Genomic DNA, 16,252 nt, shown 5'->3' with positions numbered 1-16,252 from the left:
ATAACTGTTTTGCGAATCGCTATAGCAATCGCAAAACCTCATTGTCATGCGGATTCATCATTTTACGAGGTCGTCGTCTAGCGCGCTACCACTGTAGTGAACATGGCATGGTCTCTAGTGGCCAGCTCTGGTAACTTCAACTTTAGAAATAATGTTTTTCTTTTCTTTAAATATTTTTAAGATGTGGATAAGTGAATCAGCAAATACTGATCCCATGGATAACGGGGTCCAACTGTAAATACAAAGGCCAAAAGGAAATAATACTTTCCTCATACTTAAGAATTATAAGAGATTTGCATCAGACCAAAGAAAGGCCTGTCACTAACGTTCCTTAAAATATCCTTGGAAAGCAATATTTAGAAGTCGCTCCTGAAACTGGAGCAGATTCGGGGTTACTCATTACTCTCAAAAATGAGCTTTGGAACATGCAGTCACATTGCTTGCTGTGATGCTTTCATGTTCCGGTTCTGACCAATTGAGAAGATGCTGATAATGTTAGAACAACCCATCAAGGAAGCTACGGAAGGCAAGGTGATTTCTTCCAAAAGGTGAAGGCGCTGCCCAAAGGAAACCAAAAAGGAGCACAAACTCATCTTGTTTCAGCTGAACAGAGATGTCCTCTTTGAGTCCCCCTCCATTGCTCATAAGAGGGGGAAAAGAGAGAATTTTATTTCTTTCTTATGATAGGAGAGGGGTGAGTATTTTTAAGATGGCCAGATGACTCATAGTGTAGTGAGATCCCTGATCTCATACAACTTATATTTACATGTTTCTGGATCCAGTATTGAGATGCATCCTTCTTTTCTTGGAATATGGTCATACCTAAAATACAAGCAGAGTAAGTTTAAATCAATATTTTTATTAACTTGCAAATATTTCTACTCATGATTTAGAAACTGTTTTTAAAAATATAAAACAGCTCTCATCTGACAAAGTCATAAAAATGAAGGTTTTTTGTGTGTGGTGTATGTTGTCACACAACTCATGAAATGAACTATAGTCCACGTAGTCCCTCCCCCCCCAAACTGTCTAATTAAGCTGCAGGGTGGCATATTTGGGCATGCAAAGCCCAGCTCACTTTCATGCAACAGCTTCCCCGAGTGCAAAGCACAGCTCAGTTGAAGGCAACAGCTTTTCCAACTCAAGAGACTGTCAAAGAGGAGCAAAGCAGTTTCTGGCTGGAGTAGGGGGGCTCCTATTTCAATTTGGGGGGGTAAGTCCCCTTTGTTTGGTCTACCAGCAGCCCCAACACTGGTGTATTCTTGTGCCTTAGTGTCTTTTGCATCCTCTCTCCCTTCTGCAGGACAGGGTTTGGGAGGGGATCTTGATTGCACTGGAGAGCTCACACTCGGTAGGAATCATAGGATCTCTATTGTGATTTTTCAGGGCTGGTGTTAAAAAGGTATTGTTTCCTATGAAAACAGGAGCACTTAAAACATGAACGTTTTAGAACACATTAGGAAATAAGGTAAGCAGCAATAACTTAAAGTAATAAATTTCTGTATGACTTTATCAGTTTCTCACATTGTTGTGGAAGAATTTTGTTTCATACTTCTTTATAATGTTCCTTCTGTTCATTAAGGTTTGTGGGCATTTGTTTATGCACAGGTCTCTTAAGTTTTCACCGTAGTATTTCCATTGGGTTGAAGCCTGGACTTTGCAATACCTTTTCCTTTTCAGCCATTCTGTTGTAGATTTGCTGGTGTGTTTGGGATCATTGTCCTGTTGCATGACCCAATTTTAGCCAAGCATTAGCTGTTGGACAGATGGCCTCCCATTTGACTCTAGAATAATTTGGTATACAGAGGAGTTCATGGTCAGCTCAATGACTGCAAAGTTCCAAGATCCTGTGACTGCAAATCAAGCCCACATTATTACCCCTCCACCAATGTGCTTGACAGTTGGTATGACATGTTTGTCCTGATATGCTATGTTTGATTTTCGTCAGACACAGCGCTGTGCATGATGGCCAAACATCTCTGCTTTGGTCTCGTCTGTCCAAAGGACATTGTTCCAAAATCTTGTCATTTGTCCAGATGCAACTTTGCAAACCTAAGCTGCGCTGCCATGTTCTTTTTACAGAGGAGAGGCTTTCGCTGGGCAACCCTTCCAAACAAACCTTGCAAAGATGGTGTCGAAAGCATTTGCAGCAGCTTGGTACTCCAGAGACGGGTATCTTTTAATTAATATTTTGATTGTGTACTTGTTATTATGGACTCTGCATGCCCAGGCACAAGTAATTTACAGACAAAAAAGTATTAACTATTGGCAGAAAAGGCTGCAACTTTGAACCAAGGTTTTCAACTACTGTACAACATTCCAACTCTTTAGACTGCCTGCATATCCGTGGGTTACTCCCCCTGCTCTCCCTGTCAGGAAGAAAAGAACAGGGAGAAAGCGCAAGCAGAAAAGAGGTTGCAGCGCCGGATTACGAGTAAGACTAGGCAAAAATTCTCACAAGCCTGCATTGCCAAGTCTTTTTGTTTCAAATGTTAGATCTCTACCCAAAAAGATTGAGGAGTTGGAACTTACTATCTCCCTGCAGAAAAATATTCGGGACTGTTGTGTTATGATCTTTACAGATACATGGCTTGACTCTTCCATCCCAGGGGAGATAATAGAACTACAAGGATGCAGAGTACATTGAGCAGACAGGACTATTGAATCTGGGAAGAGCAGAGGTGGAAGGGTTTGTGTTTACACAAACAATAACTGCAGCATGGATGTTAAAATAATGGATATTCACTGTTCTCCTGATTTGGAGTATTTAGCAGTGAAATGCCACCCCTTTTACCTGCCTCGTGAGTTTAATGTTCTTATAATAACTGCAATATATATACCTCCTGATGCTAACATAACCACAGCTATGAGTTGTTTGTTAACTGCTATCAGCAAACAGCAGCAAGCCTACCCAGATGGAGTGCTGCTGGTAGCAGGTGATTTCAATTAAGCCAATTTAAAGGCTGTCCTCTCTAAGTTTTATCAGTACATAGACTGTCCCACTAGGGGGAAAAACACCTTGAATCGGGTATATAGTAACATCATGCATGGATATAAGATGAAGCCATTTGTGAATTTATGCATGTCTATAATTGGAGGAATAATATGTGGCAGTCAGATAATATTTATACAGATTAGAAATATTCATATGCAAGAGTCAGAGTCTGTGTTTTATACTTAAGTTCAAAAGTAATTTATTGAACTCCTTCAAGTCCTGCACAGGATGGTGGGCTAGAATGGAGAGAGAGATGTGAATAATGGATCATATTTTTCTGTTTATAAAATGATACTTTTGTCTAAAATCTTAAGATTAAAAATTGAGGATCATTTTATACATGGAAGTAAGGGGGAAGGGATCAAAGTGCTTTGATCCCTGCTTTCTGCCTCCACTTGCTTCACAAGAAAGTGGAGGGGGAAGCAGGAATCATCAAAGTGCTTTGATCCCTGCTTTCCACCTCCACTTGCTAAGCAGGCTTAGCAAGAAAGGGGAAATCAGGGATTAAAGTGCTCTTGCAGCATTTTGATCCCTGCTTTCTCCCTCCGCTTGCTAAACCCTGCTTAGATTTCTTAATTTTGTGTTAGAAAAGTGTGTGGGAGAGTCTTATTCATGGGGGCATCTTATACGCAGAAAAATAGTGTACCTTGATCTAGAACCTGATCAGAAACAGGAATCTATAGTGAAAGGTGAAAAGAAGCCAGAGTATGGGGAATGGATCTTAATTTGGAAGTGGATGGCAACTACACAGCACCCACCTGACGACAGCCTTTCTGTAACTTTTATCCCCATTCAGGTCAAGCCAAAGAGACACTTCGCTGTAATGGCAGATGACAGTGCCTACCATTGTGGAGTTTCTATCCGGTCTGCCAAGCAAACCTCTCCAGGTAAAAAAGGGCTTGGGTGGCGAGAGAGCTTTGAGGACTTGGGGTCCCTTTTTCTTAACATATGTCCAAGCAAGGAGGAGGAGGAGGAGGAAGAAGAAGAGGGTTTAACTGGAAGGCCTCCTTTGTGAAGCATGATGTGAAGAAATAATTGTTTATGGAATGGGTTGGTTTTTGTCAAGTACACAGAGAAACCTTATCACCTCCTGAGTTTTATCTTGATGAAGGTGGAGATGTACATGTTGGGGTTCTTCCAAAAATCCTTACCGCAACTCAAGTTTGGCAACCCCAGGAATCAAAATGGCACCACAACTCAATTTCTAAGGTGAGAAGGTTCTCCAACTATCTCTATGAAACAAACACCAGATTATTTGGAAGAGAATGACTTCTTCCTATCAGACATTATTCTACCCCATCACCACTGATCATCTGGACTGTTTAGACAAGCTGCTGTGGGTCAGTGTCTAAAAACATAACTTTTTCTGGACTTCCCCAGCCAGTGAAACCACTGCATCTATAACTTTGAATTCAGTGCCTCAGGAGTGGGCAAAATGTACGTCCTCCCCAACCTAAATCAGACCAAATAGGGGTTAGCAAATGATAGACATGATGGTGATGGATGGGGAAGTCATACTGCAAGCAGAAAACGGAACCACCTCTTTTGATATTAGGCAAAAAAAGAGAGGGGAAAATGCAGTTCCAAGATATAATACTGTTCAGTCCCGTGTCAAATGCCGTATGCCGTTCCAGCCTATCAGCCTTTTTCAAAGGTTATATAACAGAAAAATAATTACAATTACATTATAACTTACTGGGGAATAATAAGTAATTACTTGGTTTGCTTCTTTCACTTTAGCATGTTTGCAGACCAGCAGTTAAAATGATAATAGCATGGCCTTGAATAAAAGCTGCGATTCTCCTTTTTTTTTCTTTCATATTAGAATTGTTTTAACAATTTACTGCTCTAACAATTAGGATGTTTTTCTTTATATTTAAAATGAAATTTGGCTTCCTGTAACTTGAGTTCATTGTTGCATGTCCTGCGCTCAGGGATGACTGAGAACAGATCCTGCCCCTCCTCTGAACGACAGCCTTTCAAGTATTTGAAAAGTGCTATCATATCCCCCCTCAGTCTTATTTTCTCAAGGCTAAACATGCCCAGTTCTTTCAGTCTCTCCTCACAGGGCTTGGTTTCCAGCCCCCTGATCATCCTTGTCTCCCTCATCTGAACTTGTTCCAATTTGCCTGCATCCTTCTTAAAATGTGGTGTCCAGAATTCTCTGCTGGAAAGAACTGTCAGCTGGAAAGATCTGCCTCAAAGAGGGGTGGACTTTTCTTCACCAGAGAGTTTTATTCCGGATTGGACCATCTGTTGGTTTTGTTGTGAATTTCTGTGTCTCCCTTTCCAGTTCTACTATTCTAGCATTCTAAGAAGCTGCAGTGAATGTTTTGAAGCTGAATAAATCACTGGAAACTCTAATGCAGATGACATCTTCGTACTGACAGTGATGTCATAATATAATGTCTGTCATAACACTGATGTTACTATAGTTGTAAGCTTACAATGGAACATATTCCCTGGATGTCCTGTTTGCAATTAGGGTAACAGTTAAAATGACAGAAAGGTAGGTCTATATATTGTAAAGTTTCTAATTTAGAAATGTGGATCCTAACATACTGTGATGAGGATCATGATAAGAAGGATTGTTTCAGATGGATTTGAAATAATTTTCAAGATTCCCTATTTTGCTTGTAGATTTTGACATGTGGCCACTGCCTCCCTGAAGACTGAAGGTGGGTGTCAACAAATTGCACCATAGCACCCTACACATGACACAGGCAGCGTTGCGGGTTAAACTGCAAACCTGACGTGCCAATAGGAAGGGCAGCAGTCCAAATCCACATGACAGGGTGAGCTCCTGTTGCTTGTCCCAGCTCCTGCCAGCATAGCAGTTTGGAAGGATGCAAATGCGAGAAGATGGATAGGTACCACCTCGGTGGGAAGGTAACGGTATTCCACGTCTACTCATGCTGGCCACATGACCACGGAAAGCGTCTACAGACAAACTCTGTCTCTTTGGCTTACAAACGGGGATGAGCACTGACTCCTAGAGTTGGAAATGACTGGACTTAATTTTCAAGGGGAACCTTAACCTTTACCTTTACCTTACACATGCCAGGCTTGTCTAATTTCAGGAGCTAAGCAGACTGGGCCTGAATAGGACATGGATGGAACTCCAGATAATGGCTAGGAAATAATTCTCTCTGCAATCTGGTCAGACCCAGCAGTACCTAGATGGCCTTGTCAGCTATGGGCTAGAAAAAACAAAGATCTAACAATATAAAGTGGCACCCTATGTTCAACCCTAACTGCTCACTGGAAGGACAGATCCTGAAACTGAGGCTCCAATACTTTGGCTATCTCATGAGAAGAGAAGACTCCCTGGAGAAGACCCTTATGTTGGGAAAGTGTGAAGGCAGGAGGAGAAGGGGACAACAGAGGACGAGATGGTTGGACAGTGTCATTGAAGCGACCAACACGAATTTGACCCTACTCCGGGAGGCAGTGGAAGACAGGAGGGCCTGGCGTGCTCTGGTCCATGGGGTCACGAAGAGTCGGACACAACTTAATCACTAAACAACAACAAAAATGTTCCTTAATTAACAAATAAACATGCCTGTTCAGAAAGTTTAAGAAAATCTAATAAAATTTAGCCATTTCAGGTTGGATTCTTAACAATGCCGTCCTACAAACATGTACTCAATGCATGTTTCTTGGGGTGAAATTAAGATGATACCCAGCTCATGTTGCTGGGTGAATATAGTATGGTAGCCTCAAGCTCTTTCAAACAGGCCAGGGAATCCTCTACCAGGTTAAGATGGTGTTGGCCAGTCGTCCGCCAGCTTTAATGGCCTTCGAGCACCAGTTGTTGGGACCCAAAGTGAAAGTGGTGTGTATGGCCTGATTGTGAACTTCCCATAGATTCCCTCGAGCTTGTCCATTTTGTGAAAAAGAATGCTGAATGAGAGAGATCTACACTAGAGGGGCTCTCCCTGTATTCTTCCTTTTCTGAAGTTAATAATAACTTAGATCTTCTTAAATCCAATGCAGCATATTAGTCATGATGAGACCAAATCATGTTGCTTTCATCATTGATTGTATGCATGTGTTGTCCTCCCCTCCCCTCCCCCAAACCCTATTCTAAGCCTTACAAAGTGTTTTTAATTAATCTGGCAGTAACTGACTAGTTGCATTAGGTTTGGGGAGCAAAATGATGTTTATACAATAGTAGCAAATCAGAATCCCCAGGAGACTCTGCAGGGAACGATTTCTACTTTTGGAGCAAATACAGGTGTGGGATTGGGTAAAGATGTGAGCTTCGGAAGTCTGGGGGAAAGAGGAACGATCCCAGAAATTTCCCCTCTCTGTTGTAGAGAATGCAGAGGAATGATCTTTTTCTCTGTCTTTTTAATCGTCTCTCCCCACAGAGACCATAAATCATTACAAGTTCAGGGCTCACCCTGGCTTGGTCCTACCATTAGGCAGAGTGAGGCAATTGCCTCATGAGAAGTGTTGACAGCAGCTTCCTTGTTGTTGTTCCTGAGTAATCATTCCCACCCCCATGCTTTTTGCTTTGGATGACAGACCTGTCCTTGACTCCCCTAAATCAGTGTGTGACACTCACTCCCCTCCCAAGTGTGCTTGAGGACGCTGCCCCAAGACAAGATTGAATCAGCTACCAGTCTAGACTGGTTCTGGATATACAGCGAATGAGAAGGGGTACCATCCTGTCCTTCTTTTCACTCAGAATCTAGTAACTGATGAGTGTAGGCAAACGGCAATCAAACCAGTCTGTGGTCTGGGTCTGGCTTGAGGCTTACTGGCTATTCCTGGGCTATGGCTTAAGTCACAAAGGATGAGATCAACACCCACACCAAACTCCCTCTTCAGGGCTTCAGGTCCCTTAACCCTCACCCCCTCAGGGGCCAATGGGTCACAAGTGGGCAAGGAAAAATTAAATCATCATGCAGTTTGCCAGCTTTAAAAATGAAAGGGACTGATTAATGGGTGACAAAATGTCAAGGTTTCAGCAAAAGCTGACTCTTTTGTATATGGGAATCTGGTAGATGATGATTTCTTAGCATTTTCCCCCCTGTTACTTTTAGTTTAGACTTCAGCTCTGATGGATTTTGCCAGCGGCCTAGACTGCACGGAAGGACTAAGACACAGATTCATGGTAAAATATTTAACTCTGTTTGCAATTATTCTTTCTATGTTCTGGTTGTAAAATGAAATGTATCTTACTTTAATGCTTGTAAAATAAAAGTAAGTTATTTTTTGTTATTTTTATGATGATGAAGATGAATACAGTATTACAACCAAGTGACATTTAGATTTCAAATTAAGGAGGGGCACTCTTAGGAAAAGAAGTACAAATAAAATGGGGAGGCATTTTTATATCAAATATCTATCCACCAGTTCTCTGTCCAATCTTTCAAGCTAAACAATCAGGATATACAGATGACACTATATTACTTTCAGAATACAGCAATGACTTGAAACTACTTCCGGTCATGAAAGAAGAAAATGCAAAAGCAGAGAGACATTGAGAAGGACAAAAATCATGAGTGAATATACTTTTAATACTGACGATGAGGAAACTGAAATTGTTAAAGATTTTGTATACTTTGGTTCCATCATCAATCCAAATGGGAAGTGCAGCCAAGAAATGAAAAGACTTAAGACTAGACCCTGATGTTGGGAAAGTGTGAAGGCAAGAGGTGAAGGGGACGACAGAGAACCAGATGGCTGGACGGCGTCACCAAAGCGACCAAGATGAATTTGACCCAACTCCAGGAGGCAGTGGAAGACAGGAGGGCCTGGCATGCTCTGGTCCATGGGGTCACGAAGAGTCGGACACGACTTAACAGCTAAACAACAAGAAGACTAGAAAGAGCAGCTGTGAAGAAATCAGCAGAGGTGTACTGGTTAATGCATTGTTGCTTGTATTCCTCATTAAGCCCCAGTTGTGTGATATGGAATACAAGTGGAAACTCCTTAACTATGCCACTGCATTTATGCAAGCATAAACCATCAATAGAATTCTGGACAGTTCTACTTTTTTGGTATGTTTTCGCCTTTAGAGAAATTTATTATTCATTCATGGCCAGATGTTTAACAGGTTGCCTCTACTCTCCCCCTACTCCAGCAGAAATGCACAGTCAAGTCTGAGGCTGGACTAACTTCTCACACCAACCTTAAGGTACTGATTAGCTCCTTTCCAGGAGACTGGGTCATTCTTCTTTATGTACATGAGTGGAGAAAGCAGAGGGTTGTCTTCTGAAACTGGATATTCCCTTTGGTAGGTCCAGAGGGATCTCTCAACCCAAGCTATGCTTCCCTGCGCATAGCACTTGTTCGCAACGTTTTGGAGACAAAGTTTAGTCATGTTATATACAGCAAGGCTAGTGAATATGCAGTCCTCCAGATGTTATTGGAGTAACAGTTGCATAATTACAGGATCATTATCATTGCTATTATTATTAAAGCTACATACTGTTTAACTGCATTAGATTAAGTGCCTGCCAATATGTTAAAGAATTGAAACATCACCTCTGATTTATGCAGCAGCAAATTAGAACAAAGATATTTTGGATTACTTACCATGCAAAGAGCAGTGCAGTGGCCAAAATTGTATTCCACAAGCACATAGAGAAAATGTCTATGTGGAATGCACTGTCACATGAATGAATGTAAAGGCAGCCCTTCCCATTGTGTTCAGGGATCCTTCTCAAACACTGGAACTTGCCAAGGGAGCTTATGTGTGCTCTATTTTTAATAGCAGGCAAAGACGTTTATAATCGCTCAGATCATTGGTGATCGTAATCATAAGATTTTAGTTGACATACTAAGTATTGGTGTTATCATCAAGAGATGTTGTTGCGCTTTAATGTCATTTTTAATAACAATGGAATTAATTCTATTTTATGGTTGTTTATTTAATATATTTTTATTTTTAGTTTTTAAAAATGGCATTGTAGGCCATCACAGGTGTGAATTCTGGGAAAAGGTAGCAAATAAAAGGAAATCCATGGGGTTTTGTAGGTATGCATGCTCACAGAAAGGAAAGCTCCTTGAAGAACATCTTGTGCAAATGAATTTAGGATACCATCCTTATGTAGTAGCTGAGAAATGCAATTCCTTACGTAACAACACAGAGGGATCCTGACAAAGGTTTCTTACACTTTAATGCAAAAGTAGTAGAGAGCAAGCTCAACCTCAGAAGTGACTTTTGTTCTTCGCGAACACAAAGGGGAGAAAATTCGTGCTGTAAGCTGGATGCCAGTGCAACATATATCTCCTTATTGCAATGCAAAATATGTTCTTATCTTCAGAAGACAACATATGATTCCACCCATATGCAGATTTGAAGAGATTTTATCAGTTGAACTGTTGACTCTTTGACTTAGTCGATTGCTGCCTTATTTGTTTAAATGTGGAGCTTATTCTCTAGTACATTGTGGTTTATTTTATGTTCATTTAACTTCGCATGTAGCACTGACTGAACATAATAAATAAATAAATAAATAAATAAATAAATAAATAAATATCATATGGCTGTGATACAGCACAATACTAAACATGTATATTTGGATGTTAGTCAACACCATTGAGTCCAATGGATTTCTAAAGGTATTTATATTACATGTTGGAATATTTTCATTAGGTGAATATAATTAAATGACTAAGCATTGATACAGCATTTTTCAATCAACTCGCATACACAACTGCAATATTTCCGAGCAGTTGAGACGCGGGTGAGAGGACTTGTTGTGAGGAAGGTAGCCAGTTTTTGTACTTTCTACTGTACTCTCGTTAATGCTTCTGATGTAATTATTCTTGCAGCAGGACATACACCACGGGCCCATGGATGGGTTCCCAGGAAGAGATGGCCACGTGGCTCACCAAGTAGGTTTGTACATTTTTGCAACTTTATTATATGAATACTAGCAAACTTGATTAATTTCAGTATAGGGACTGCAATAACAGCTTTCGGCAGGAGGGGGCTGGAATGGCAGCCGGTGAACCTAGGACTTCGTTTTGGCTATCTTTGTGTTAGTCTCTCTGGCTAAAACAAATTAACAATACTTAAAACAAATTAATAATACTTAAATTAATTTCAAAAATCGCATTATACAATATAGGGAATTAGAAGACATCTCTGAGACATTTTGACAGAATTTTTTGGTTTTATGATTTTTTTTTAATCAAACCTAAATGGCAAGGGAAGTATTCTTTGGTTTTGTCATTTTTATTTTTGTAAGTTTTGCAAAGATATATCAAAACTGGGTGCTAGAGGGGATCAGAGTGCACTGCCTTGTATTTAGGATCCTAGGTCTAAATTAAAAGAAAGCGAAACGGAAAGATAACCTCCCCTTCCCCTCTTTGCATAGCTATAACAAATATAATCTATGACAGGTGAACAGCAGAAGTGGAGGAAGTGCATCAAGGGGGCCTTCAATGTTATGAGCACCACAGGATCTCAGAAGATGCAGAAGAGAAGCACCTCCTTTTGTTTCAAGGTTCTTAAGGGTGCTTTCTTGTTTGGGGAGAGGGAAGAAGGGTGCAAGGCTGGCTATAAGTAGGAGTGCGTGAAAATGATCACAGCTGTGCAGTGTTCTGGTTGCAACGCAACTTGGCACCCTCAGAACTAGTATACCACTTTTAGTGTGACCGGATGCAAGGGACGGTCTCATTCTTGTACTCATTCAGTATTGCTGAAAATGAAATTTACAACACCTGCTGGAAATCTGGCTTCTAAATAACTGTATTAAAATTCTTACAAAGAGAGTTTGGGGATGGAGTTTGGGGGGAAAAAAGAGGCAGAAATTATTTAATGTAATCAGAGCAAGAACAAACACTTCTCCTTTATACCTGGGGCTCTGTTCTACTTTGCTATCTAAAACAAAGGCAGAAATGGGGGCAGAAAATGGCCTTTATCAGAGCCCAGCTGAACTTGCTGCCTTTCTCCTGTCTTGGGAAGAAAATATGGGAATAGGTCTTCCCTTAATCATACCTGCCTTTGTGGATTAAGACAGAGTGAAGATCTTGTCTATATTATTACCGACATCCTCTATATAATATGCTGAAGGTAAAATATATGTCTATAGGGATGGGTACAAACTACCAGTTGGGTGATTCGTACCAGTTTGTTCATCAGCCAAATACTTGTTTGGCCACTAAACGAACTAGCATGAACTGATGAATCAGCAGTTTGTGCCTGTGACGTTTATCCACGTGCCCCCTGTTTATTATTCCCTCAGAAAGGCACATGTTGCGTTCTTCTCGCTGCCACCAGTGGATTACTTCAATCCGCAATATAAACGATGTATGTCAGAACGCTTGTCTTGTAAACAGAAACAGAACTTATTGATTGAAGTGAAGCAGAATGAGTAATAACAGAAGTTTTTCAGATATTCAGTATACATAAGCAATTCATCAACAGTTCCCTCAATACCTAGTTCTTTTTTGCTTGCAATTTCCTTACTACCCCTTACCTATTTTCCTAACTAGCCCTATCTTTCTGACTAACCAGCCCTATCTCCTGTCAAGCCTCATGTAGCTGCTGACTCCGCCTCTCCAGCCCTCTGATAGGCTCATGCAAATCAGCTCATGAAATATGAATAGCATGAGTGATGTGGGCAGTCGCCACATTGCCCATCTCTATTGGTCTGGATCACAGGGTGTGGCCTGGAGAGACAGAACAAGAAACCAGGCCTTCTCGGCAGTGGCCCCTCAACTTGGAACAGTCTGCCTCCAGAGATCTGTCTGGCTCCCTCACTGGGTGTTTTTAAGAGCAAACCTAAGACCTGCCTCTTTAGGCAGGCTTTCCCTCCTGTCATCACTTGAATTTTTTTTCTTTTTCCCATCTTGTGCCACATTACTATTGTTGTTTTTTTACTTTATTATATTGTTCTAATTCCATTTTTTATTGTTAGCTGCCCAGAGTAGACTTCGATCTAGGTGGGCGGGGTATAAATCTAATAAATAAATAAATATTATGATTTATAGCTTTTTCATGGCTAATTTTTTAATAATCCCTCTATCTTGTTTTAATTTTGTGATTGTTTTAATGATCTTGAGCCTCCTTGAGTCTCACCACTTGGGAGGAAAGGACTCAGTTCACTCAATTTCCTGCTTAATTTCTGTCCTCTAGGCCAAATTTCCCAGCAACATTTTGTTCTGCGTTGCTCCCTACTTTTGCATTCCAGTCACCTATGATTGTGAGCATGTCTGGTTTTGGTGTGTGATCAATTTCTTCTTGGATGCTTGCATAAAAGCCTTCAGTTTCATTTTCTTCAGCATCAGTAACTGGAACATAGAGCAAACGGTTATGTTGCTGGGTTTTTCATAAAGTCTGACTGATATTACTTAGTCAGACTTTGCATTATAGCCTTTAACTGCTTGTGCTGCATTTTTCATCAGTATTAGAGCCACTCCATTTCTTGTTGGTTTGTCATTTTCAGAGTAGAACACTTTGTAGCTATCTGACTGAAAATGCCCCAGTCCACTTTAGTTCACTGAAATAAGCCCTGCATTCCATTGCTTGCTTTATGGCTTCCAGTTTACCTTGATTCATACTTGTCATGTTCCATATTCCAATTTTATGTGCTGTACAGCATTGGATTTTGCTTTCCCTTCTGTGCATGTTAGCCAGTAGATGTCCTCTTGGCTTTAATCTAGTTGCATCATTAGCAATAGCTCTATTTTTTCTTGTCCTTTGCTGCTCCCTAGTTGGATATTGAATGCTTTCTTACATGGGAGTCTCATCTGCCAGCACTATCTCTTGTTTCATTTTGCACTGTCTTAGTACCTTCTTTTTGGGTAGATTGGAATGTATGTAGAGCTCTGCCCTAGAAAGTTCTGAAACATGGCTCTGTGCAGGCCTGGAACCAATATATGTGTGAAGTAAAGAGAACACAAAACATCTCAGGTTATTTAAATGTTTTAGACACCCTGTCCTGCTCTCTTTAGATAAATGAGGACATCTTGCACTTATTTATGTGATGCTATTTCATGTTGTTTTGTTGTGGTAGCTTTCAGATTCTGGTGGTAGATTCTGGGAAGAGCTGTCCATTCAACCTGATTGTAGTATGAACTCTCTTCATGACAGAAGCTATCGAAGGACTAGCTCTCCTGTCATCCATCTGAGTGAAGAACTGCCAGAGGACGAGTCTCCAGCTTTTCAAATGCCAGCAACACAAGTCTCTCCATCAACAAGAAGACAGCAGGATATTGAGATGGAACCCACCCATGCCTTCGAAAGAGCCAATGGAAACTTCTGTAGGGAGGCTGGGCTGAATCTGCCTCAAAGACTTCACAAGAGCTCCGAACCTCTTCACAGTTTTGATGCTTTTGCAGAAGCCTTGGGGCTGATCCCGGACTCCTCCCTACTCATGGATGTGGAGCCTTCTGAATCTGCAGACCTCACCCCAAATGCACTGCTGGCTCTTCTGCCACAGCCCCTGCTGGCAGAATCTGATGGGGACGTCACCATGGAAGATGAAACGACCATCAGGAAGACTAAAGAGATACCAGTTCTAGAGCGGGTCGGGGAAACCCTGCGGCAAAAGAAGTTGCGTGCGACCCAGGCTTGAGGTAGAAAATGGATTCTTTTGCTAATATTATATGAAGTAAGGGAACCTGTATTACTTGCAGTGGACAAGGAACTAGAAGGAGCAGATTCTTCTTCTGATCTCGGTACCTTTACTTTTCCCTTCTTTGCATACTTTCTCTAAATTTCTGTAGAACAGGAGTGGGCTGTTTATGTTGTCAGACTGCAAGTCCCATCAGCCCTAATCAGCATAGTCCATTGCAGTGACATAGCATGGGGGTTCCACAGGGAATTTGGCTGCCCTGGGCACAAAATTCGTGTGGGGCACAAAATTTTGGCCCCGCCACAGCGCCATCAGGCAAGGCGGAGCATACAGTAGGTGAGAAAGCGTGCAAGCCTTGTCCACTCTCTTCTGGATGCAGCTTCCTCTCTCTCTCTCTCATATCATTTCCCCTTCTGGGGAGGCAGCAGAGGCAGCAGTGGGGTTTAGCAATGGCCTAGCGCAGTGGTCCCCAACCTTGGGCCTCCAGATGTTCTTGGACTTCAACTCCCAGAAATCCTGGCCAGCAGAGGTGGTGGTGAAGGTTTCTGGGAGTTGTAGTCCAAGAACATCTGGAGGGCCAAGGTTGGGGACCACTGGCCTAGTGGATTCACCTCCTTGGAAAGGATAGCCTGGAGGGCAAAGGGCAGCCCAGAGCAGCCTGGGCTCCCTTCCTTGGCATAAACAAAGTGGGTGGACAGATCATGTGGAGGGAGGGGCGTCAAGTCCCCTCCCCTGCTGCTTCTCAAGGTGACCTTGACAGGGAACAACACCTAACCCAGGTGCTGGCAACCCACACTACACCACTGGTCCATGGTGAGAGATGATGGGAGTTGTTATCCAGCAAAATGTGGAGGGTCATCATTGTCCACCCTTGCTCTATAAGCTGCCTTGTAGAGAGGTCTGCCTACTTCCCAAGCACACGGACATGAATCTGACACTTGTATAAAATCTGCTCCAGTGCTCTTTCTCCTGGTGTTCCCACCTCTTGAGGTAGACTGCAGCTCAGTGATGGTTTATATGCCTTCCGTGTATGTGTGCAGAAGACCCCAGGTTTAAATTCAAACATCTCCAGTTGGGGCTAAGAAAGAATCTTGTCGGAAACTCTAGAAGGCCACTGTCTGTTAGTGCTGACTAGCTGTCCTAATCTAGTGCACTCTAGATGTGTTGCGCTGCAATGCTCACCATCCCGATTCAGCATGGGGATGATGGGAGTTGCAGTGAAACACAACTTGAGGACACCAGATGGTGTAGGCCATTTTGAATCAGACTGACTATAGGTCCAACTTGATATAAAGGAACTTCCTACTTTATTTTGTTAGCTATTTGTGCCTTTCCCTGCCATTTCTTTTTCCAGCACTAAAATTCTACGCATTTTTAAGTGTTTTAACTATGTGGAGATGTATGGCTTGGTTGCCTATACTCATCATGTTGCTTTCTCTTTTCGCAGTGACGCCGAAAGGAATCTGGGCTCTTTTTTACTCTCTGCGAATGCTTGACTCTGCTGAGCGCAAATGGATTTTCACAGCCTTACAAATAGACATGTTTAAACATAATTCCGGTGAAATAAAACATAAGTTGCAGAAGAAGTTGCAGATATTATTTGAAATCTCCCCCTTCCCTATTTTCCATGACAGCGATAAACAGACCATTCTCTTCCAGTCTTCATTTTACTTTGATGCAATGCAGAAATTAAAATTAGGTTTTTGTGCACCTT

General features: G+C 41.7%; 1 protein-coding gene across 2 annotated transcripts; it reads left to right on the top strand.

Moving 5' to 3' along the window:
- The first annotated feature begins 1,784 nt into the window (after positions 1-1,784).
- LOC110078920 (uncharacterized) lies at positions 1,785-16,119 on the top strand. 2 transcript variants are annotated; one of them, XM_020793571.3, is made up of 8 exons: positions 2,047-2,172; positions 3,792-3,882; positions 8,047-8,117; positions 9,090-9,143; positions 10,787-10,853; positions 11,360-11,463; positions 13,978-14,539; positions 15,986-16,119. In XM_020793571.3, the coding sequence occupies exons 3-7, from the start codon at positions 8,064-8,066 to the stop codon at positions 14,536-14,538; spliced, it is 840 nt and encodes a 279-aa protein (XP_020649230.3). In that variant the 5' UTR covers positions 2,047-2,172; positions 3,792-3,882; positions 8,047-8,063; the 3' UTR covers position 14,539; positions 15,986-16,119. The 2 variants fall into 2 exon arrangements, with proteins under 2 accessions (XP_078239917.1, XP_020649230.3); XM_078383791.1 differs by lacking the exons at positions 8,047-8,117; positions 9,090-9,143 and having other exon boundaries at positions 1,785-2,172; positions 10,787-10,849.
- The last annotated feature ends 133 nt before the right edge of the window (positions 16,120-16,252 follow it).

Source organism: Pogona vitticeps, chromosome 1 (genome assembly GCF_051106095.1).
Source record: "Pogona vitticeps strain Pit_001003342236 chromosome 1, PviZW2.1, whole genome shotgun sequence".
NCBI classification, from domain to species: domain Eukaryota; kingdom Metazoa; phylum Chordata; class Lepidosauria; order Squamata; family Agamidae; genus Pogona; species Pogona vitticeps.
Note: the sequence above shows the minus strand (reverse complement) of the source record. Positions and strands in the feature narration are given on the sequence as shown.